The sequence below is a fragment of the Myodes glareolus genome, chromosome X (assembly GCF_982192425.1).
Source record: "Myodes glareolus chromosome X, mMyoGla1.1, whole genome shotgun sequence".
NCBI lineage: Eukaryota > Metazoa > Chordata > Mammalia > Rodentia > Cricetidae > Myodes > Myodes glareolus.
In genome coordinates, this window is record NC_142053.1 from 136,456,003 (window position 1) to 136,479,578 (window position 23,576).

Sequence of the window (23,576 nt, forward strand, 5' to 3'; positions counted from 1 at the left end):
CAAGGATAATGAAACCTAGTAACTGAAAACACAGTAAGCACCGCTCAGATTGAGGACCGCAGAAGTCCTGCCGTAATGACACACCTCAAAGGCCAGCCTTTCAGGAAGCATCACTCCTCTGTGTTATTTTGTCAAATAAAGATATTAGCTTCTCCACACACCAGTCATTGGGAGCCAAAACACAAATGCACATAAGATAAAGATAAGTAATTTTTAAAAAGAGAAAGATAAAAGGGGGTAGCTTCTTACGATCTTGTAATTAAGGTTACTGAACACTGACAATTAACAGACACATACACCCAGGAAAAACATTTAACCAATACATTCACAGTTCTGGACCACCGGCCTTTTCTTCCTAAGGTCCACATTTCCATTTTTGATAAGTTTCCCTACCCCTATACTTAATGTTAGGACTCCCGGGTGGGAAGGGAGAGGGTGTGGACAAGACCCAATACAGAAGCCTCATCAAGTTAGGCCAGGAAGCCCTGATAAAGTGATTGGCAGTTCTACCCACTCAGCAGAACACTGTATTCTCAACAGGGCATTTGCTTAGAGAATGATTCCAAATATGTGATTGAGTCTGCAGTAGAGATATGTAAAAGGAGCAGCAGGCTGTGTCCCGCCACCTGGCTCCCAGCTAGCTTTAATCTGAAATAATTACATGGAAACTGTATTCTTTTAAACACTGCCTGGTCCATTATCTGTAGCCTCTTATTGGCTAACTCTTACATATTGATTCAACCCATTTCTAATATTCTGTATGTCACCACGAGCTCGTGGCTTACCAGGAAATAGTCAGCATGTCTGACCCTGCAGCTTCATGGCGGGCAGCTCTCTGTCTCTGCTTTCTTCCTCCCAGAATTGAGTTCTGTCTTCCCCGCCTACCTATGTTCTGACCTATCAGGCCAGGCAGTTTTCTTTATTAATTAACCAATGAAAGCAACAGATAGAAGACCCTTCCACATCAGAGATGAGGTCCATTTTCTCATTCATATCTTGAATGACTGTGATTGGGTGCCATTTTGAGATAAGGCACTATTCTGAAACAATCACAAGTCAAAGGGCCTGGGGGACAATATGCCACAGCCTCTGGGTAGGAGACTGCAGTGGAGGGTAGTTGTGATATCAGCAGAGCCAAAATTCATGCACCAGGAGGCTTGAGTGTTGAAAGGTCTGGTGGTCGATGGCAATAATAGACCCCAATCATCTGGGGATAGAGTCTCACAGGCCCTGAGCCCAAGGTCAGCAGGCAGCCTAACCTCTGTAGTCACCTGTCTGCTGCAAGGTTCTCTGCTGGTGGGACTGAGAACTCTGAAGCTCAGATCCAGGGGAGGTCTCTCAACTTCTGCAGCCTCCTCCCTCCCAAAGGGTGTTCAATGCAGCATTCAAAACACTGCGACACCAAAGTCTTGCAGCATAAATGTCAGTGCTCTGCTTTCTTGACTCCCCAATGCATTCAATAGACACCCCTTGACTTGAACATGGTCAATCCAGGGTGTACAAACTGGGAATTCTCTGGATTATGGGACAACCTGCATGGCCCACAGGCTAAAAATCTAAGAATGGCCAGCAGAAGTTTCTGGTATGCAAAGAAGGGAAGCTCCTAAAATGAAGACAGTTCTGTTCAGATATCTGATACTTGACTGGTCCAGGTTCAGCAACCTCCTAAACGATAGGAAAAAGAAGAGACTCCAACTTCAATTGACCACCCCTTCCACCTGAAAGACTCCGATATTAGAGTAGCCAGAACAAAAGGTGCTAGTACTTTGCCATTTAGTTCTCCCCTCATTTTCTCCAATTGTTCCTTTTAATATAATTTCAGTATTATTTTTATTTTATGTAAGGTGGGGGGGGTTGAGACAGGGTCTCGCTATGTAACCCCAAATGACCTTGAGCTCACTATGTAGTCTGGCTGGTCTTGAACTTCAGATCCTCCAGTCTCAGCTTTATGAGTGCTAGCATTTTAAGTGTCAACTGCCATACTGAGTCTTTTAAAAAAATAAAACAAAACAAAGAAAGGTAAATATTTGTTGAATTTTTATTGTTCTTATTATTAAAGAAAAATAAGCACAATATATATATACACTACAGGTTTCAAAAGCTATATAATAGTGAAAAGTTCCCTCCCACTAAAAGTCTTGTTTTTCTTCTTTATTCTTCTTACATTTATGTAATTTTGTTTATGCATTTTTCTTTAAATGTGCAACATTTTCCCTTCTTTTTTTTTGTCTTCCTAACAGTCACCTTTCTTCTTTTTAATTTTGGTTCAATTTTCTTTTGATCTTTACTATTTTTACTTTTATCTTATAAAATTTAAGGTGATAGTTTACCATTCTGTTATTTTCTCTTCTATGGTCACTGGTGTTATACTAGTTAGCATTAATCTATTTTTAAGTATTTTTCCATATCAGGCTTGATTTAATGTTACAGCACCTTATTTTGTCATCTCTGAATGATAGTTGAGATTGACTGCTCAAGAGAAGGTTTCTCAGTAAAAAAAATTCCCCCAATACAGACGGGGTGCATAAAGAACGATGAAAAAGCAAGGCAACATGGCACATACAAAAGATCCTAACTCTTTAATTAGCAAATCGAAAGATACTGAGGTAGCTCCAATACTGAAGAAATAAAAAAAATACTGAACAAATAAAAAAGTCTGTCTGTAAAAATTATTTTTAAAAACTAGTAAGCAGATAAGTTAAGGAAGTCAATTATGGATCCAGATTTCAAAAGCCTGAAAGGATAGATATGAATTACCAACACTGATGAGATTTTCAACAAAGAGAATAGGAGAGAAAAATAAAACTGCTAGTAGAAATAAAAAAACAAATAAATCAAAAGAAAACCACAGTGGAAAGTTTCATCAATACACTAAAATCAAGGAGCTGGCTATAACTCAGGAGTTAAAAGCACTTGTTCCTCTTGCAGAGAAACAGATCCCGTTCCTAACACCCACATATGGTTGAAAGACACTTAAAGAATTCCTCAACATCCTTAGTCATCAGAGAAATGCAAATCAAAATGACTCTGAGATACCATCTTACACCAGCAAGAATGGCTAATATCAAAAACACTGATGATAGCTTATGCTGGAGAGGATGTGGAATAAAGGGAAAATTCCTGCATTGCTGGTGGGAGTGCAAACTTGTACAGTCACTTCGGAAATCAGTATGGTGGTTTCTCAGAAAATTGGGAATCAATCTACCGCAAGACCCAGCAATACCACTCTTGGGCATATACTCAAAGGATAAACACTCATACCACAAGGACATTTGCTCAACTATATTCATAAAAGCATTGTTCATAATAGCCAGAACCTGGAAACAACCTAAGTACCCCTCAACCAAAGAATGGATAAAGAAAGTGTAGTACGTTACACAATGAAGTACCACTAAGCAGTAAAAACAATGACATCTTGAAACTTGAATGCAAATGGATGGAACTAGAAAAAAATCATCCTGAGTGAGGTAACCCAGACCCAGATAGACAAACATGGTATTTACTTACTTATAAGTGGCTATTAGAAGTAAAACAAAAGATAACCAGCCTGGGGTCCACGGCCCCAGAGAAGCTAGGTAACAAGGAAAACCTTAAGAGAGACATATATGGATCCCCCAGGGAAGGGGAATTAAACAAGATCTTCTGAGAAATTTGGGAGTGAGGGTGCAGAGGGAGGGTGGAAGGGGAAGGGAAAAGGAGAGGGAGGAGGAGAACATGAGGGAATGGGATGGTTGAGATGGTGAAGGACAGACAGGGAGAGCAAGGAAAGAGATATCTTGATTGAGGGAGCCATTAGGGGGCTAGCAAGAAACCTGGCATTAGAGAAATTCCTAGGAATCCACAAGGATGACCCCAGCTAAGACCCTAAGCAATAGTGGAGAGGGTGCCTGAACTGGCCTTCCCCTGTAATCTGATCGATGACTACCGTAATTGTCATCATAGAAATTTCATCCAGCAACTGATGGAAGAAGATGCAGAGATCCACAACTAAATACGGTGCCGGGCTTCCGGAGAGGGAGAAGCAATAATATGAGCAAAGGGGTCATAACCATAATGGGGATACACACAGAAACAGCTGACTTGACTGAGAGGGAGCTCACTGACTCTGGACTGATAGCAGGGAAACCTGCATAGCACCAAACTAGGCCATCTGAATGTGGGAGACAGTTGTGTGGCCACTGACACTGGGACAAACATTTATTCCTAGTACTTGAAGTAGCCTTTTGGAGTCCATTTTTTTGGAAGGATACCTTTCTTAGCCTAGATATAGTGGGGGAGGGCCTCGGTCCTGCCTCAAAAGTCAGACTTTGTTGACTACCCTTAGGAAGCCTTACTCTCTCTGAGTAGTGGATGGAAGCTGGAGTGGAGGGAAGGTGGGGGGAGCAGGAAGAGGAGATGGAGTAGAAACTGGGATAGGTATATAAAATGAGAAAAGATTGTTTAAAAAAATAAATTTAATAAAATAAATAAATGTAAAAAAATCTTTGCCAGCTACATAATCTGAAAAGGAAATTAGTATCTCTAATCTATAAAGAAGTTAAAAAATTAAATAGAGAAAAATCATCCAAATTATAAATGAACAAATGAACAGTTTTCACAAAAAAAGAAAGGGCCAATGAATACATGAAATGTTCAACATTCTTGGCTCTCTTAATAAAATGCAAATGAGAATGCACTCACTATAATGAGAATGTCTACTATCAAGAAATCAGCCAGACATGGTAGTGCACGCCTTCAATCCCAGCACTGGTGGCGGGGAGAGTAACAGAGGCCAGTCTGGTCTATAGAGCATGTTCAGGAGAGCCAGGGCTGCACAGAAAAAAACTGTCTCAAAAAACAAAATAAAACAACAACCACAACAAAACATACATATACTAAAATTAGAACCATATAGGGAAGAGTGGCATGGCCTCTGTGAAAAAATGACAAGCAAATTTGTGAAGCATTCCTTATTTTCCCAGTGGTGTTGGTACACACCTTTATTCCCAGCATTTGGAGGCAAAGGCAGATCTCTGAGTATGAGGCCAGTCTGGTCTACAGAGCAAGTTCCAAGACAGTCAGGGCTACACAGAGAAACCCTGTCTTGGGGGGAAAAAAGAAAGAAAGAAAGAAATCAAATTTTAAAAATGCTAGCAATGTTGGGACTATAAATTAGTACAACCACTAGAGAAATCAGTATGCAGACTTTAGTTTCCTCAAAAAACAAACTATTGCATTCCCCAACTTCATCAGTCCTAGGTGGGAATCTCAGTTGGTTTGCCACAAAGACATAAACACATGCGTGTTACTGCAGCACTAATCACCACATTCAAGACTGAAAATCAATCTAAATGCCTATCATCAGATGAATGGATATTTAAAATGTGGAATATATATGCAACAGAATTTCATTTGGCTATAAAGAACAACAAAACTATGGCATTTTCAGGAAAACAGATGCAACTGGAGAACAAGTTAACCAAAATAAACCAGACGAAGAAAGACAAATATATTTTTTTGATTTAAAAAACCCAAATTCAACCTTTAATCCCAGCACTTGGGAGACAGGAGGATCTCTGTGAGTTCGAGACCAGCATGGTCTACAAGAGCTAGTTCCAGGACAGGCTCCAAAGCTACAGAGAAACCCTGTCTCAAATAAATAAATAAATAAATAAATAAATAAATAAATAAATAATAAAAAAGACCCCAAATCTATATACAGATGGTATGAAAAGAGATATTTAACAAAATACACAAGAAATGAAAACAGAAGGTGGGGTTACTTGAGGGAAGAAAGAAATCAGAGAAGGAAGGTGAGAACAAGAGATAGCAACAGTGGGAGTGGATATGAGCAAAGTAAATATACACATATGAAAATGTCACGGTGAAATCATTTTGAAACTCATAGTCCATACAAGTTGTTCCAGAACTTGAAGAGAGGAGGCACTGACCAAGGAGCATTGCTCAAAGTTCAAAGCCCAGTCTTGTCTATAAAGCCAATGAGGGAAGAGAGAGAGGAAAGAAGGGATGGAAGAAGGGAGGGAGAGAAGGAGGTGGAGAGGGAGGGAGCTGGAGAGATGGCTCAGTTAAGAGAAATGACTGTTCCTTCAGAAGATCCTTGCTCAATTCCCAGCACCTACATGGCAGTTAACAGTATATAACTCTATAACAATTCTAGGAAATTGAACACTCCCCTCTGGCCTCTGCAGTAACCAGACATATATGCAGGGAGAACACGCATATACATAAAAGAAAAATAAATCAGTCTTTTAAAATGATGAAAAGAAAAGGAGACCAATTGTTCTGTATGCTAAGAGAAAGAAAAACTTTATATTATAGTCATATTTTAATACTATGATTTACTGTCGATCCTATTTCTCACTATTCATTGGTTTTTGTTGAATGACTATATATAATTTTTTTTTTGATTTTTGAGACAGGGTTTCTCTGTGGCTTTGGAGCCTGTCCTGGAACTAGCTCTTGTAGACCAGGCTGGCCTTGAATTCAGAGACCCATCTGCCTCTACCTCCCGGTGCTGGGATTAAAGGCTAAAGGCGTGCATCACCACCGCTCGGTTGAATGACTATATTTTTATTAACATAAAATAATTATATATTTATAGATCATGTGATATTGTAATACATTTATAAATTATGCAATGATAAGTAAGTAATTACTATACCAGTAACATTAAGCATTTGTGATAAGAACAGTTAAAACTTTCTTTTGTAACTATTACACAGTATACTATTATTAACTAGCTAGTCTACTATTGAACAGAACACCAGAACATTCTTGAATGAACATGTACTGTCCATTTTTCAAAGGTTGTCTTTGCTTCAGGCAGTGTTTTATCTCCTTTTATCAAAATGACTTTAATCCACCGTTACTTTTACATACCTAAGAAGTCACTTTTCTGTAAGTATAATGGAGTAATCTGAGCTCTGTACCTTCACTACTACTAGCTTCTACTTTAAAGGCACTTCACCTACAACATCTTAATTATACTCTACACTCTGAGCACAAGGTAATTGTAATAAAAAACAACTGGGGGAGCTGTACATGTTGGTCAATGCTTGTTATCCCAACCAATGAAAAGCTGAAGTAGCAAGCCCACAAATTGGAAGGCAGTTTGGGCTATTTAACAAGACCCTATATACCAAAAAAATGTTGGAATGGACATAAGGACAGTAAATGGAAACTACATGGAATGAAGAATTTGCTACATCTAAAGTTCTTAACATATTAGTTAGGTAATTAAATTTAGAAGATTTTCCACTCTTTTTACATCTGAATTTCTTATTCTTTTTTTAAAAACTATTTATTTTATGTATATGGGTGCTCTGCCTTTCTGGGAATCAGATCTCATTATAGATGGTTGTGAGACACCATGTGGTTGCTGGGAATTGAACTCAGGACCTGGGGAAGAGCAGCCAATGCTCTTAACCACTGCACCATTTCTCCTGAATTTCTTATTCTTAACACTGTTAATGGATTTAGAGTTGTAATAAAACTGAAAACAAGAGCTGAATTCTGCTTTGTTCAGCATTATTTTATAAGTACATTATAAAAGTATTTGCAGTGCTACTTTGTCAGGAGAAGAAACACTAAATTACGAGTCATGTTAAAATGTTTCTATTTTACTAAGGATACATTTTTGAGAAGAAACTGCAAACAATTCAAAAATAAAGACAAGCTAAGTAAGATAAATAAATAAATAAGGTAAAAATTCAGACAGGTATGGTAGATTTAGGGTTAAAGGCAACAAAGACCCAGTATCCACAACAAAACTATACATCAGGGAAAGTCATATAAGAAAAGCCCTTAAATAAAAGAAAATTAAGATCATCAATTGAAAACACTTACAATTTTCATTAGCATTGAAGCTTCTAAGAATGGCCTTCAGTTCCTGCAGCTTCTGATGGGCTCTTGCATGTACACTGTCAATCAGGAGCTTTTCTATTGATAAGTGGTCAATCTGCATAAATAGCAACAATAAAGTCAAATGTACAATTAAAACATTTTGATTATAAAAGTGTGAGTGTGCACACAACTGTGCCTTAAGATACTTCTTTTCCATACTGGAAATTAACTAGTATGAGCAAACTTAGATAAAGTAAAAAATATATTGTAAATGAGTCTGAGCTTTTAATTATTTTGTATGACTTTAGAAACTTCAAAACTAAAACTAGTATTTTCCTAAATACAACAGGCTAGGGGTATAGTTCAGTTGGCTAAGTGTTCAGAATGCAGGAAGCTCGGGATTTGATTCCCAAGCATTTCATAAACTGTGTGTAATCTCAGCACTCAGGAGGTAGAGGCAGGAAGATCAGAAATTCAAAGGTCATCTTCAGATACATAACAAGATTGAGGTCAGTCTAAGTGACATGAGACCCTTCCTTGCACTTAGGAGGAAGACACAAGCAACTCAATCTATGTGAATTAAGGCCATCCTGGTATAAATATTAAGTTCCAGGCTTGCCATGGCTTCATAGAGAGATTCCACCTTAAAGCAACAACATAGACATATATATATATATATATATATATATATATATATATATATATAGTCACAGTTCTCAGATTCCAGACCTTAAAAAATAAAAAATAAAATCGTCTGATTTAAACTAAAAAACTTAAACTAGGCTGGAGGCATAATTCAGCATAAGAGTGTATTCTTAGATGCAATAGCATTGCTCTACATACTAAACTAAAAGAAGATACTGAAAATTATTTTATATAGTACAAGATGCTAAAAAGACAAAAAACAAATACAGAAGTATAAAACTGACCTAAAACAAGTTTCTTACAGGGGTTTAGAAATGATAACATATTTCAAAGAATTTGTGCTAAAAGTTTTCTATGTGCTAAATTATATTTATTTAATCAGTCAGTATTAAAATACACTGAGAACCGTTTACCTTCATAGCTCTTTCTACTAATTTAGAATCAGAAGCTGGCAAAGGAGGATCATGAAATATCTGTAAAGGCTTGGAGACATCATTTTCATCAATTTTAATTGTAACTTTGTGAACAGATGCTGTGCCTGTTTTTCTCCCTAGAACCTGTTGACTGAAAGAGGACAAGAGAGAATGACATATCAACATAACTTTTGAACTTTTATAGTCAAACAGATACATGCATTATGCTACTGAGTCAGAACCTTGAACATAGCAGGCCCTCAGTGTGTGTTTGTGCAGGGATACATTAATATGAACAAGATAGTTATTCCATAATCCAATTCAGCATTTGCTCTACTACATTTTAAAAATAGATACTGATTTTAAAAATAAAATACTTGCACTCACAAGAACAAACCCAAAACTTAAAAAGAGAAATCATCTTATACGAAGTATCTGTCTCTAATTTATCTACAGAAAATCAGAACTCAAGTAAACAAGAATTAAAGGTAAATGGGCTCAAAGCAATTTTCTCGAAATTAGGTTTTGTAAGTTACAATTTAAAAATGGGAAACTGTGAAAAACAAGTATGTTTTAAAAAATGTGTTGTGGGAGTAACTTCCGCTGCCTCAACCAATAATCACTGAAGCAGGAGCCCACAGTGCAGCGGGGAGCGACTTCCGCTCCGTCAGCCAATAGCTGCTGAAATACCAGCCCACTGGGGCGTAGTATATTTCTCTCTTAAAAAGAGAAGCAGTTCCGGATAAGGCCCTCTTGGTTCCGGCTCTTGGTTCCGGTGCTCGGTTTCAGCTGCTGCTCCCGGCTCCTGCTCCAGCGACTAGGCTCCCTTCCTGACGGTTTATGGTGTATGTAAGTTTTACCCCCCGCCAAATAAATAACCCCTTAAAACATAACTGGTGTGGGATTGATTCGTTAATAAAAATGATAACTGCTATTGTCTGCGAGGTGCTTGGCCCAGGAAAAGTTCCTACTCCTGCACTGAGGAGACCCATCCAGAGGTGTAAGTGTGTGCCCACCAGGCCGAAAGGTCCAGGGAAGGGAGTGCAAGGCCCCTCCAGCTCTTGCTGCAGGGGCTTCTTTGTTCCACACGACCTTGCCTCCCCCAAGTCTGCCCTCTTGTCTGTGTGGTCCTTGGCCCAGGAACAGTTCCTGTTCCTGAACTGAGGAGATTCAGACAGAGGGCACTCCTTTCCATCTGTGGGGTCCTTAGATCCACCAGCATGACCGGCTCCAGTGCCAAGGGGCCCTAAGAGAGGCCAGACCAAGAAAATTCCCCAAGTACACAGTCAGTCACAGAAAAGATTGGACCAAGATGCTAAGACTCTCCTGGTTGCATTCAAAGGAAGAGATAGGCAGGAACCAATGCAAGAATTACCTCAACAACCAGAAAAGCAACATGACAACACCAGAATCCAGTAATCACACAACAAGAAGACTTGAACAACCTATTCCAGAAGAAGTAGGAGAAATCGACTTTAAACATAACATTAAGAAAATAATAAAGGCCCTTAAAAGGATATGAAAAACTCCTTTAAAGAATTGGAGAAGACAAACAAAAAGTTAGAAGAAATGAATAAATCTCTCAAAGATACCCAAGAAAACCAAGAAAAAGCAATCAAACAGGTAATGGAAACAGTTTAAGACTTGAAAAATGAAATGGAGGTAATGAAGAAAACAAAAACAGAGGAATGGCTGAATATGGAAAATCTGGGTAAATGAACAGGAACTACAGAGACAAGTATTACCAACAGAATACAAGAGATAGAAGAAAGAATCTCAGATGCTGAAGATATTATGGAGGAAATAAACTCATTGATTAAAGAAAACAGCAAATCCAACAAATTCTTAACACAAAACATCCAGGAAATCTGGGACACCATGAAAAGACCAAACCTAAGAATAATACGGGTAGAAGAAGGAGAAGAATTACAGCTCAAAGACCCAGAAAATATATTCAACAAAATTATAGAAGAAAACTTTCCCAACCTAAAGAAGGATATTCCTATGAAGGTACAAGAAGCATAAAGAACACCAAATAGACTGGATCAACAAAAAATCCCCTTGCCATATAAAAATCAAAACATAAAACATACACAATAAAGAACAAATATGAAGAGCTACAAAGGAAAAAGGTCAAGTAACATATAAAGGGAACCCTATCAGAATTACACCTGACTTCTCAATGGAAACCATGAAAGCCAGAAGGTCTTGGATAGATGTGCTGCAGACACTAAGAGACCATGGATACAAGCCCAGACTACTATACCCAGCAAAGCTTGCATTCACCATCGATGGAGAAAACAAGATATTCCAGGACAAAAACAGATTTAAACAATACATAGCCACAAACCCAGCCTTACAGAAAGTACTAGAAGAAAAACCACAAACCAAGGAAACCAACAACACCCATAATAACACAGACATCTGACAATCCTCCACCAGCACAACTCAAAGAAGGGAAACACACAAACACTACCACATATATATATATATATATACTGTGTACATATATATGCACTGTGTACATAATAAATAAATAAATCTTTTTAAAAAATATTTATTTATTTATTTACTTATTATGTATACAATATTCTGTCTGCTTGTATGCCTGCAGACCAGAAGAGGGCACCAGACCTCAATACAGATGGTTGTGAGCCACCATGTGGTTGCTGGGAATTGAACTCAGGACCTTTGGAAGAGCAGGCAGTGCTCTTAACCTCTGAGCCATCTCTCCAGCCCCTAAATAAATAAATCTTAAAAAAAGTCTGTATGCGACAAAATTGGAAAATGTAAAAGAAATGGACTTTTTTTAGTTAAGTACCATATACCAAAATTAAATCAAGACCAGGAGAACAATTTAAATAGACCTATAAATCGTGAGAAATTAGAAGCTGTCATCAAAAACCTCCCTACCAAAAAAAGCCCAGAACCAGATGGTTTAAATACAGAATTCTACCAGAACTTCCAAGAAGAGCTAATACCTATACTTCCTTACATGTCACAAAATAGAAACAGAAGAGTCATTGCCAAACTCCTTTTATGAAGCTACAGTTACCCTGATACCAAAACCACACAAAGATTCAACCAAGAAAGAGAATTACAGATCAATCTCACACATGATCATCGACGTAAAAATTCTCAATAAAATACTGGAAAACCGAATGTAAGAACATATCAAAAAAATTATCCATTATGATCAAGTGGCTTCATCCCAGAGATGCAGGGCTGGTTCAATATACAAAAATCTATCAATGTAATCCATCATATAAATAAACTGAAAGAAAAAACATATGATCATCTCATTAGATGCTGAAAAAGCATTTGACAAAATTCAACACTGCTTTATGATAAAGGTCTCAGAGAGATTAGGGATACAAGGTTCATACCTAAATATATTAAAAGCAATGTACAGCAAGCCAACAGCTAACATCAAATTAAATGGAGAGAAACTTAAAGCCATTCCACTAAAATGAGAAACAAGACAAGGCTGTCCACTCTCTCCATACCTCTTCAATATAGTGCCTGAAGTTCTAGCAATAGCAATAAGACAACATAAGGAGATCAAGGGGATTCAAATTGGAAAGGAAGAAGTCAAACTTTTGTTATTTGCAGATGATATCATAGTGTACATAAGCGACCCCAAAAACTCTACCAAAGAACTCCTACAGCTGGGGCTGGAGAGATGGCTCAGTGGTTAAGAGCATTGCCTGTTCTTCCAAAGGTCCTGAGTTTTAATTCCCAGCATCCACATGGTGGCCCACAACCATCTGTAATGAGGTCTGGTGCCCTCTTCTGACTAACTGTATACATAATAAATAAATAAATAAATAAATATTTTTTAAAAAAAGAACTCCTACAGCTGATAAACATCTTCAGTAATGTAGCAGGATAAAATAAGATCAACTCCAAAAAATCAGTTGCCCTCCTATACACAAAGAATAAAGAAGTAGAGAGGGAAATCAGAGAAACATCACCTTTCATGATAGCCACAAATAGCATTAAGTATCTTGGGGTAACTCTAACCAAGGAAGTGAAAGATCTATTTGACAAGAACTTTAAGTCTTTGAAGAAAGAAATCGAAGAGAATACCAGAAAATGGAAGGATTTCCCATGCTCTTTAATTGGTAGGATCAACATGGCAATTCTACCAAAAGCAATCTATAGATTGAATGCAATTCCCATCAAAATCCCAACAAAATTCTTCACAGACCTTGAGAGAACAATAATCAACTTTCTATGGAAAAACAAAAAAACCCAGGATAGCCAAAACAATCCTATACAATAAAAGTACATCTGGAGGCATTACCATCCCTGACTTCAAACTCTATTATAGGGCTACAGTATTGAAAACAGCTTGGTAGTGGCATAAAAACAGAGATGTTGACGTTGGAATCGAATCAAAGACCCGGATATTAATCCACAAACCTATGAATACCTGATTTTCAACAAGGGAGCTAAAATTATATGATGGAAGAAAGACAGCATCTTTAACAAATGGTGCTGGCATAACTGGATGTCAACCTGTAGAAGTATGAAAATAGATCCATATCTATCACCATGCACAAAATTGAAGTCCAAATGGATTAAAGACCTCAATATAAATCTGACCACACTGAACCTGATAGAAGAGAAAGTGGGAAGTAGTCTGCAACACATGGGCACAGGAGACCACTTCCTACATATAACCCCAGTAGCACAGACAATAAGAGCAACAATGAATAAATGGGACCTCCTGAAACTGAGAAGCTTCTGTAAAGCAAAGGGCACAGTCATTAAGACAAAAAGGCAACCTACTGAATGAGAGAAGATCTTCACCAACCCCGCATCAGACAAAGGCCTGATCTCCAAAATATATAAAGAACTCAAAAAACTAGACATTAAAATTCTGAATAACCCAATTAAAAAATGGAGTACCAAACTGAACAGAGAATTCTCAACAGAAGTTCAAATGGCCAAAAGATACTTAAGGTCATGTTCAACTTCCTTAGCAATCAGGGAAATGCAAACAACTTTGAGATGCCATATTACACTTGTCAGAATGACTAAAATCAAAACACCAATGATAACCTATGCTGGAGAGGATGTGGAGTAAGGAGAAAAAACACCCATCCATTGCTGGTGGGAATGCAAACTTGTGCAACTACTTTGGAAATCAGTGTGGCAGTTCCTCAGGAAACTCGGAGTCAACCTACCTCAGGATCCAGCAATTCCACTCTTGGGAATATACCCAAGAGATGCCCAATCATACTACAAAAGTATTTGTTCAACTATGTTCATAGCAGCACTATTTGTAATAGCCAGAATCTGGAAACAACCTAGGTGCCCCTCAATGGAAGAATGGATAAAGAAGGTATGGCACAAATACACATTAGAGTTCTACTCAGCGGTAAAAAACAATGACATCTTGAATTTTGCATGCAAATGGATGGAAATAGAAAACACTTTACTGAGTGAGATAACCCAGACCCAAAAAGATGAATATGGTATGTACTCACTCATAAGTGGATTCTAGCCATAAACAAAGGACAAGTTCACGATCCTATAGAAGCTAAATAATGTGAACCCAAAGAAAAACATATATATTTATCCTGGAAATTGGAAGTAGGCAAGATCGCCAGGAAAAAGATGTGAGCAAACAGGGGTAGGGGTGGGGGTGGGGGTGGGGTGGGGGGAAGGGGAGATGGGGACAGAGAAGGGAGAAGGGGAGGATTGGGGAGGGCTTGGGGGAGTGGGATGGTTGAGATGGAGGAAGGGTGGATATGGGAGCAGGGAAGGAGATATCTTAATTAAGGGAGCCATTTTAGGGTTGGCAAGAGACTTGGCTCTAGATGGTTTCCCAAGTGTCCAAGGGGATGTTCCCAGCTAGGTCCTTGGGCAGCAGAGGAGAGGGTGCCTGAACTGGCCTTGTCCCATAGTCACACTGATAAATATCTTGAATATCACCATAGAACCTTCATCCGGCGATGGATGGAGATAGAGACAGAGACCCACATTGGAGCACTGGACTGAGCTCCCAAGGTCCAGATGAAGAGCAGAAGGAGGGAGTAGATGAGCAAGAAAGTCAGGACTGCGAGGGGTGTATCCACCCACTGAGATGATGTGACTGATCTAATGGGAGCTCAGCAAGACCAGATGGACTGGGACTGAACGAGCATGTGATCAGACCGGACTCTCTGCATGTGGCTGACAATGGGGGTGGACTGAGAAGCCAATGATAATGGCACTGGGATTTGATTCTACTGCATGTACTGGCTTTTTGGGAGCCTAGTCTGTTTGGATGCGTACCTTCCTAGAACTAGACGGAGGGGGGAGGGCCTTGGACTTCCCACAGGGCAGGGCACCCTGACTTCTCTTAGGACTGGAGAGGGAGGGGGGGAAGGGGAGAGAAATGGGCGGAGGGGAGGAGGTGGAAATTTTTAATAAATAAATAAAGACTTTATGATGCAATTCAGTAAGAACATATTCCACCAGCAGCCAAAAAAGTCAGAGATAGCCCCTGATCCTACTGTTAGGAATCCCACAAGCATACCAAGATACTCAGTCATATAGGTAGAGGGAGGAGAATCTATGTCAGACCCATACAAGCTCTAAACTCTCAGAGCCCCCATGAGACCTAGGCAGTTGTTTCTGTGGGTCATGTTCTCATGATGTCTCTGAACCCTCTGGTTCCTCTGATCTTTCTTCTCCCTCCTCTACAGGACTACCAGAGTAGTCTAAAGTTTGTATTTGGGACTCTACACCTGCTGCATTACATGCTGAATGAGATCTCTCTGGCGTCTTTCATGACTTGTGAACTGCAGTTATAGTACATATGTTATGTATAAACATAAGATGGCAAATGGCAAATTCTCCCTAAAAGTTCATTTAGAGGAGAATAACATTATTGCATATAAACTAATGAGAGATTGGCTAGACCAGCCTATCTCCTTTGGCTTCTGGATGGGTTCCTGGGCATGTATGAATAAATTGTTGGTGTAATTAAGAGTTTTAAAAAAGTGATAACTCAACAATCTAAGCTTTAGGGACTAGAGATATATCTCAATTGGTAGAATGCTCAGTTTGCATACTTAAAGCCCTGGGTTTGATCACCAGTGTCACCCAAAACCTGATCTAACCTAATAGTCTTTGAAACAATCTGACATGAGCCCACAGTAAGCTAATCTAACTTAAAAATAAATATATAAAGGAATAAGCCATAGTAAAGATATATGTCTACAAATCTAAAGCAAAATACGCTTAAGAAAGGTAGAATAGGATAATAAAGTAGATTAGTGTATCTATTTGTAAACTACTTTAGCAACTATTAGTTTTAGAGAATTTATATTAGTATAGATTCTTGCATAGTTACATATGTAAAATAAATTTTGTATTCCTAAGATAAGTTGTATATTGATACAAATTCAAAATTATTTGTCATGTTGTATATGTTGCTATTTCTGTTTGCAATGTTTTTACACACAAATATAAAGTTATTTTTGTCATAATGAAAGTATGTTTCTACTTCTGCTTAAGATATTTTGTATATTGATACAAATTAAGAATATTTTAGTCATATTACATTTTTACCTCTGATTAAGATATTTTTATATGTTGTTACAATTTTGAGATCATTGTCCTCATGCTGTGCATGTTTGAAGATTGTTTATTTTTATCATGTGAAGCTCAAGTTATATAGGTTATTAAGAATTACAGGTTAATAGTCACCCATGTTTGTCATACTTGTTAGGTTTTCTAGATGCAGAGATGTACTCTCCATAGATAGGTAACCTTCAAGCACTTCAAAGACTTATCTACAGAATATGGCATTCAAATGTTTTAATAATTTAGAATTCTGTTGACATGAGACATAACTGCTCCTGGCAGCATCAATTTCCTCCAGAGAGAATGATGGGCACTGGAAACACTCCATATGGAACTTGTTTTCTTCTGGGCAAAATTGGCCTATTGGGCAAAGAACTGCCCTTGTCTCAATTGCTGACTTACAATAAGCACACTGTCCAATCTGAACAATTAGGATACAAGAAAAAGTGACTACTGAACCTAAAAATGACCTGTCAGACACTCTAGGTCTATAGCCAAAGTTGGTTGTCCCAGTGTTACAGAGAAATTTTGGGTGACTGTCCAGGTAGCCAGCTGTTTCTGTCATTTCTTACATATTTTGGAAGTCGCTTGCTTACACTTCCTGCTTAATCAGGTAATATTATTTTCCTTCTCAGGTTTTGATGTGGTTGAAGACTAGATAGTCACAGTTACTATCCTCTTATATTTTAGCTAAGACATTTTAGGTACAAGTTATAGTCTCCTCCTCAAGACAGGACAGCTATTGGAATAATCTGTTATTTGCCATTATCTATAGCCTAGGCATTTAGTATGTATTTCTTGCTTGATATTGTCCTTGTTGTTTGTAGTTTTATTTTGTGTATGTTATTACCTTTTCTTCTGGACAATACTTAATAATTGCTTTTATTTTATATAGCTTAGTATTAGGTTAGAACCTTCTTATTTATACAAAAAAAGGAAGTGTTGAATGATTTCAATCCATTTAGTCAATGACTTGGGGCAGCAAACTCTAGGGAGTGGTCTTGTCTGCGAATGACAACTGATAAGCTGAGGGCAAAGGGTCTCTCGCCTTTGCTCATGTTCACTTGGATGGTAGGAGCTGAGCAGGCAGCTTGCTGTTGGTGTACCTTCCCCTTAAGTAGAACTGCAGTGGTATCTAACCTGTTCTGTATCAGTGTTTACTCCCATTTTACATCTAAACAAATTCTTTTGAACCTCTCCCAAACTGTCATGGATTGACACTACAGATGTTACACATGGTCTACATGATACTGGAACCTTACTAAATTAAATTACATAATTCTGGGCACATAGCTATTCATATATAGTAAATCAGTTCTATGTGGGAAAGAAACCATAAAAACCAAAACAACAACACCAACAACAACATCTTTCATTAATCACACAGACCATCAGAATCAATTTTACTTACTTCCAAACTGAGAGAGAGAGGCACTTTCCAGCATGATACCTTTCCACTTGTACAAGGTCACCCCACCTCTCTCGGATTAACATCAAAGTCTGGGAATGTAACACTTCCAATTGAAGAGATAAGCAGAAACAATCTGATTTATCATGTTAAGCAAATCAAATATAATATGCTATTCAACCAGCCATTAATCACAGGCAAATGTCATCTAACAAGGAATCTATGCCCAAAAAGCTAGAAATGAAGGAAGTTTTTGGAATCATCTTTGTATAATGACTCGTCCTAAATAAGACAAAACCTGTGGTTGCCTGAAATTATATTCTCAAATGACAAATAATAATCAGTAGTAAAATATGTGGCATAATTTTAGAAAAAAGGTTGACAATTTTGGCCTAAATAAACAAAAATAGGTCCAAGTTTATCCCTTAATTCATCATTGTTTAGAAAATACAAATTGATCAAATAATACATTCTCACCAAAATGGTACCTCTTTTTGAGACAGGTTCTCATTATATAATGCAGGCTGGTTTTGAACTAGCTACAGCAACTTGCCTCTCAGGTGCTGGGATTATAGGCATATACCACCTTGCCCAGCAAACAATACTATTTCTAAGTAATCACTTTTAAGAGTTGCCTGCAAAGTCGGCAGTAAAATTTGATATTAGTCTTATTATAGATATATCATTAATGTTCATACTGGCTGGTTCTCCATGCCTATTTCTATTCAAAAGAGATGGGGTATGGGAAAGAGAGACCAGATTACTACACTTCAGGACAAAGGATAATCAGAAAATGTAGAGGAAAGTGGAAGACACAAAATCCTTACAGTACATGTCTCAAATTTCAGAAGGATACGTAGGCAGTTGTACATGTCCTGAAGAGGTTTCTCATCAGCAAAGAGCCGAGACTGCACCAACTGATGGATAAAGTCGATTTGCATGCTATGAACCAAAGCTCGGCCATCTTCCATTGGTAGAAGAAAAGAAGGCAGTTAATTGGAAAGAGAAGTCAGTATTATAACATTAACCAAGGAAGTGTACACTAAAATTTAAAAATGAATTTAAAATTAAAAAAAAGAGGAACCAAGATTATCTTGAGAAAACTACAGAACATTATACATTGGGAAACACTGAAATTTCTCCAGTCAGTAGGTAATTATGCTCATCAAAATTTTGCTTCAAATTACAGAATACATTGCTACACATTTTTCTGCAGGAATACTTCAATATAAAAATGCCAAACCATAAATAAACAAATAAAGTAAATAAAAATTAAGGAAAGAAAAATGACAAAACCAGTACTAAGACGATTTACCTCCTGTTTCCTTATCCTCAACTAGAATTTCTAGCTTGAGAAGGCGCCATGGAACTTCTGGATCATCACCCATTACTGTCAAGGTTGCTTCAAATTCTCCTTCAACTCGAAACTTCACACGGCCATTTGCTTTTAGAAGAGATAGAAGTGGACACTGCTTTAAAACAACAAGTTTCTGGCTAATCTCCAAGTTTTAATCTCATTTATGAGACATTTTAAATAGACTGTAAGCTTTGTCCTAAGTGTTGAAACAAGCCAATGGTTCAGACACAGACAGTAACCAATGTCTAGGTCATTGAGAAACCAAAGGCAACTCTCCCTACATATAAATCAACAGCACAGCATGTTCTCCAGGCTCAACTTTGGGGCCTCTTTTCTCTTCCAGCCTTGAGTAATACCACTAACTTCCCCCAGTGCAAATACCAGCACTGTATTTTTAGGTACTAAAAAGGAAAAAAAATATGGCTGGTAAATCATAGGTTCAAATACCACAAAAATTAAAACTTCATCTACTTGTTCTATGAACAAAACCCAAAAGGACATTTAAGAAAATATTCTTTTTTAAAAAAATTTATTTATTTATTATGTATACAGTGTTCTGCCTGCATATATGCCTGCAGAGGGCACCATATCTCATTATAGATAGTTGTGAGCCCCCAGGTGGTTGCTGGGAATTAAACTCAAGACTTCTGGAAGGGCAGCCGGTGCTCTTAACCTCTGAGCCATCTCTCCAGCCCAAGAAAATATTTTGTTTGTTTTTCACTTGTTTGTTTGGAGACAGGATTTCTTTGTGTAGGCTTGGTTGTCCTGGAACTAGCTCTGTAGACAAGCTTGGACTCAAACTCACAGAGATTCACCTACCTCTGCCTCCCAAGTGCTGGAATTAAAGGTTTGCACCACCACTGCCCAGTCAGCTCAAAAACATATTCTTACAAAAAAAATTCAGGTACATACCCACTGTAAGATTTGCTAGCTGTGGAGGAAGATCTGTTGTTACAAGCCTATGTCTAAGAATCTGATTAAGTTGAAGAAGTGTGGCTTGTTTCTCAATTTTGGTAATTGGGTCTGGAGGAATAATTTTATCCTACGAAAAAAAATAATATACAGAAAGATGAAATTGTTTACCTGCACTTGCCTTGATACATTGTCTTACTTTACTCAAGACAACCACAACACTCATTTCTGCTATCTACATCTAATAATAGTAACTATGCATTTCAGTGCAAATAATAGTCACCTTGCTAAAACCATGTTCTTCATTGTGCTCCATTTATGACACCAAATTAATGTCACAACATGACTTCCTCTATTTCCTAAATGTATAAAATTCAATAGCACCAATTCATTCAACTACTATAATACATTTTGAATACACTTCCAAAATGGTACTGCTGTGCCAATTATTTTCACATCTGAAATAGGCACTAAATAATATTTGTGTATCTGCTCACTCCCAACAAGGACAGGGAAAGGGGAGGAAATGGAGGGAAAAAAGAAAGGAGGAAAGAAAAGATTCTCCAGTTCAATATCTACTCACATCGTAGCCCCAATTTATTTCAAACTACCACACTTTTACTTGTAGAGAAAAAACAACTATATAAAATAGTTTTTAAAATATTGCTTTTCCTATGCTACATAATCTAAACCCAAAGTCTTCAACTTGTACGAGTACAGGAGCAAAACACTTACCCTGATGCAGGTTGGAAGTCGTGGATAAGAGCCAGTAGTCAGCACATCAATGGCATATGGGATAGCAAAACTAGGCAGGCGTGCATGGACCAGTGCATCTCTAGCTAAGGAGGCCAAGCGATCAGCGGTGTCCACAAACAAGATAGCTTGCTGATCTAAAAAGCTTGAGATCATCTTTAAAGCAAAGGGTAAATAAGCTGCCTTGAAAATTGCTTTCTTCATTAAATATCATTAACTCACTCCTAAGTAAGCTTCAAAAGATATTAAAATAAGTGGTTCCACATTTATTTGAAGAAGTGTTTATTTATATGACACTAAAACAGTACTTTTCTTTCATTTTTCCACCTTTGACACCACTCATATATAATACCAAATATTAAGAAAAGAGTAAAATAAAATGGTTTTAATGTGATAGACTTCTATTGTTGGGCAGCAATAAAGTAAAATCATAAACTCCTAGATTGCCTTGATCAAAATTTTAAGTCTAACTTACTAGTCCTGTCCACTTGGACAAACAGGTTAACCTTTCTATGCCTAAGGTTTTCAGCAGTAAAATGGAGGTAAGATTCCCAATTTCATGAAGTTGTTCTGAGAATTAAGTACCACATACTTAATCTTCAGAACATAGAAAATACTAAGTACATACTACCAGTATGATATCCAGGCAACTTTCTGCCCAATACAGAAATTCTTTCTATGAGTTCTCTATTCAATACACTAGAAGAGTCATCACAAGACTGAAATACTTTCTCTTTCAAACCTTTAGTTCTGTTTTACATCAATACCTAGCATTCCTTTCTCTCATATCCTTCAAACAAGCTTCTAGTAGACAACTTAAAACACCGTAACCCAGAATTAATGCAATAGGGCATCATACCCTGACAGTGATCTGTATTTTCTTTTCATTTCTAGTTATTTTATTATCTAATTTCTACAACCCTATAATGACTATCACCTTAGAAATGAGAAAAATTGATTCACAGGTAAAGACTTTTTCCAAAGAAATATAGCTTAATATTAAAGAAGTAAGAACCAGAAAATGGGTTTCTTCTTAGTTAGAGCCAGAAGAAATGCTACCTTTTGTAACTAGTGCAATAGTCTATCAACGCCACCAATGCTAAATTCATATTCATAGCCATGAAATTAATAAGCAGTCTCAACTGCTGAATTTGTTTTATCTTGGATTTAGACCATTTTAAAAATCTTGTCAGGACTGGAGAGATGGGTAGGTGGTTAAGAGCACGGGCTGCTCTTCCAGAGAACCCAGGTTCAATTCCCTGGCAGCTCACAACTATCTGTAACTCCAGTTCCAGGGGACCTGATAATCATGGCAAAACACCAATCCACATTTTTAAAAAATTTAAAAAGAAATCTTGTCACTGTGGTGGTGGTGCTCACTTCTCATACCAGTACTCAGGAAGAGGTAGGTGGATCTGTGAGTTTGAGGCCAGACTAGACTACAAAGAGACTTCCAGGACAGCCAGGACTGTTACGCAGAGAAAGCCTCTCTCAGAAAACAAAAAAACCAATCAAACAAAAAAAGAATCTTGTCACTGTGCTGAATGGTGATGGTGCACACCTTTAATCCCAGTACTTGCAAGGCAGAGGCAGGTGGAGCTCTGTGAGTTTGAGGCCAGCCAGGTCTACAGATCTATATCAGATAGCCAGAGGGACAACACAGAAACACTGTCCAGGAAAAAAAAAATCTTATCACTCAGGAGAAAAGGTTTGTAAGGCCAGTTAAGGGAAAAGAAAACCAGAGACCTTCCCTCTGGGAAGATGGGAGATAAACTGAGATAACAGTTTATCTAGCCTGCAGATCTGTGTAATCAGATACTTGCAATAAGTCCAGATACTCTAAACTTAGAAAGCAAATTAGTCAGGCGGTGGTGGCTTTTGCCTTTGTTCCTAGCACTCGGGAGGCAGAAGCAAGCAAAGACCAGCCTGGTCTACAGAGCTAGTTCCAGGACAGCCAGGGCTGTTACACAGAGAAACTCTGTCTCAAAAAAACCAAAAAGGAAGGAAGAAATCAAATTAATGCTAATGTTTTAGTTTTGAGCAACTTATTAGTAAACCTAGTAATCATCATGGTTTTTAAACATATTTACACACCAACTATCAATTTGGTTAAAAATTGTTAGACTTTGAGCCGTGAATGGACATTTCTCTAAGGAAGAAATACAAATGGCCAATGAAAATGTGCTCATCATCACCAGTCAACAGGGAAATAGATGTTGAAACTTTAGTGGAATGCAGGCATGGTGGTACATGCCTGTAATCCAGCACTCAGTACACTGAAGCAGGAGGATCACAAGTTTGACTTCAGCATAGGCAACACAGCAAATACAAGGCCAATCTAGATTACACAGTAAAATACTACCTCAAAAAAGAGACACAGGGAAATCATTCAGGATGTATGAATAGACACTGAAAAACCTAGTGAGATATATCTAAAATTGTTCATGGTGATGGACATAAAATCTTTGAAATTAATTTAAAAGACTATTGGGAACTGGAGAGATGGCTCAGTGATTAAAATGCTTGGGACACAAGCATGAGGACCTGGGGTTAGCTTCCCAGCATCCAATTAAAAAGCTGAGTATGGTGGTATGCACTGTTAGTTCTACCACTGGGGAGACAGATAGGAGGAACTTTGGAGCTCACTGGAGTCGATTCAAATATA

The 23,576-nt window shown here is 37.9% G+C and overlaps 1 protein-coding gene and 1 pseudogene across 2 annotated transcripts in view; one reads left to right on the top strand and one right to left on the bottom strand.

Annotated features, from left to right (window-relative positions):
* Positions 1–23,576, bottom strand: part of Med14 (mediator complex subunit 14) — a 93,477-nt gene that overhangs the window by 57,212 nt on the left and 12,689 nt on the right. For both annotated transcript variants that reach the window (XM_087902494.1, XM_087902493.1), the window contains exons 4-10: positions 20,894–21,067; positions 20,159–20,288; positions 19,205–19,333; positions 18,746–18,853; positions 17,893–18,025; positions 8,901–9,051; positions 7,846–7,957 (exon numbers count right to left, since the gene is read on the bottom strand). In XM_087902494.1, coding sequence (XP_087758620.1) covers positions 7,846–7,957; positions 8,901–9,051; positions 17,893–18,025; positions 18,746–18,853; positions 19,205–19,333; positions 20,159–20,288; positions 20,894–21,067 — 937 coding nt within the window. The remainder of the gene's footprint in view (positions 1–7,845; positions 7,958–8,900; positions 9,052–17,892; positions 18,026–18,745; positions 18,854–19,204; positions 19,334–20,158; positions 20,289–20,893; positions 21,068–23,576) is intronic.
* Positions 4,866–4,957, top strand: LOC125418013 (U6 spliceosomal RNA; annotated as a pseudogene).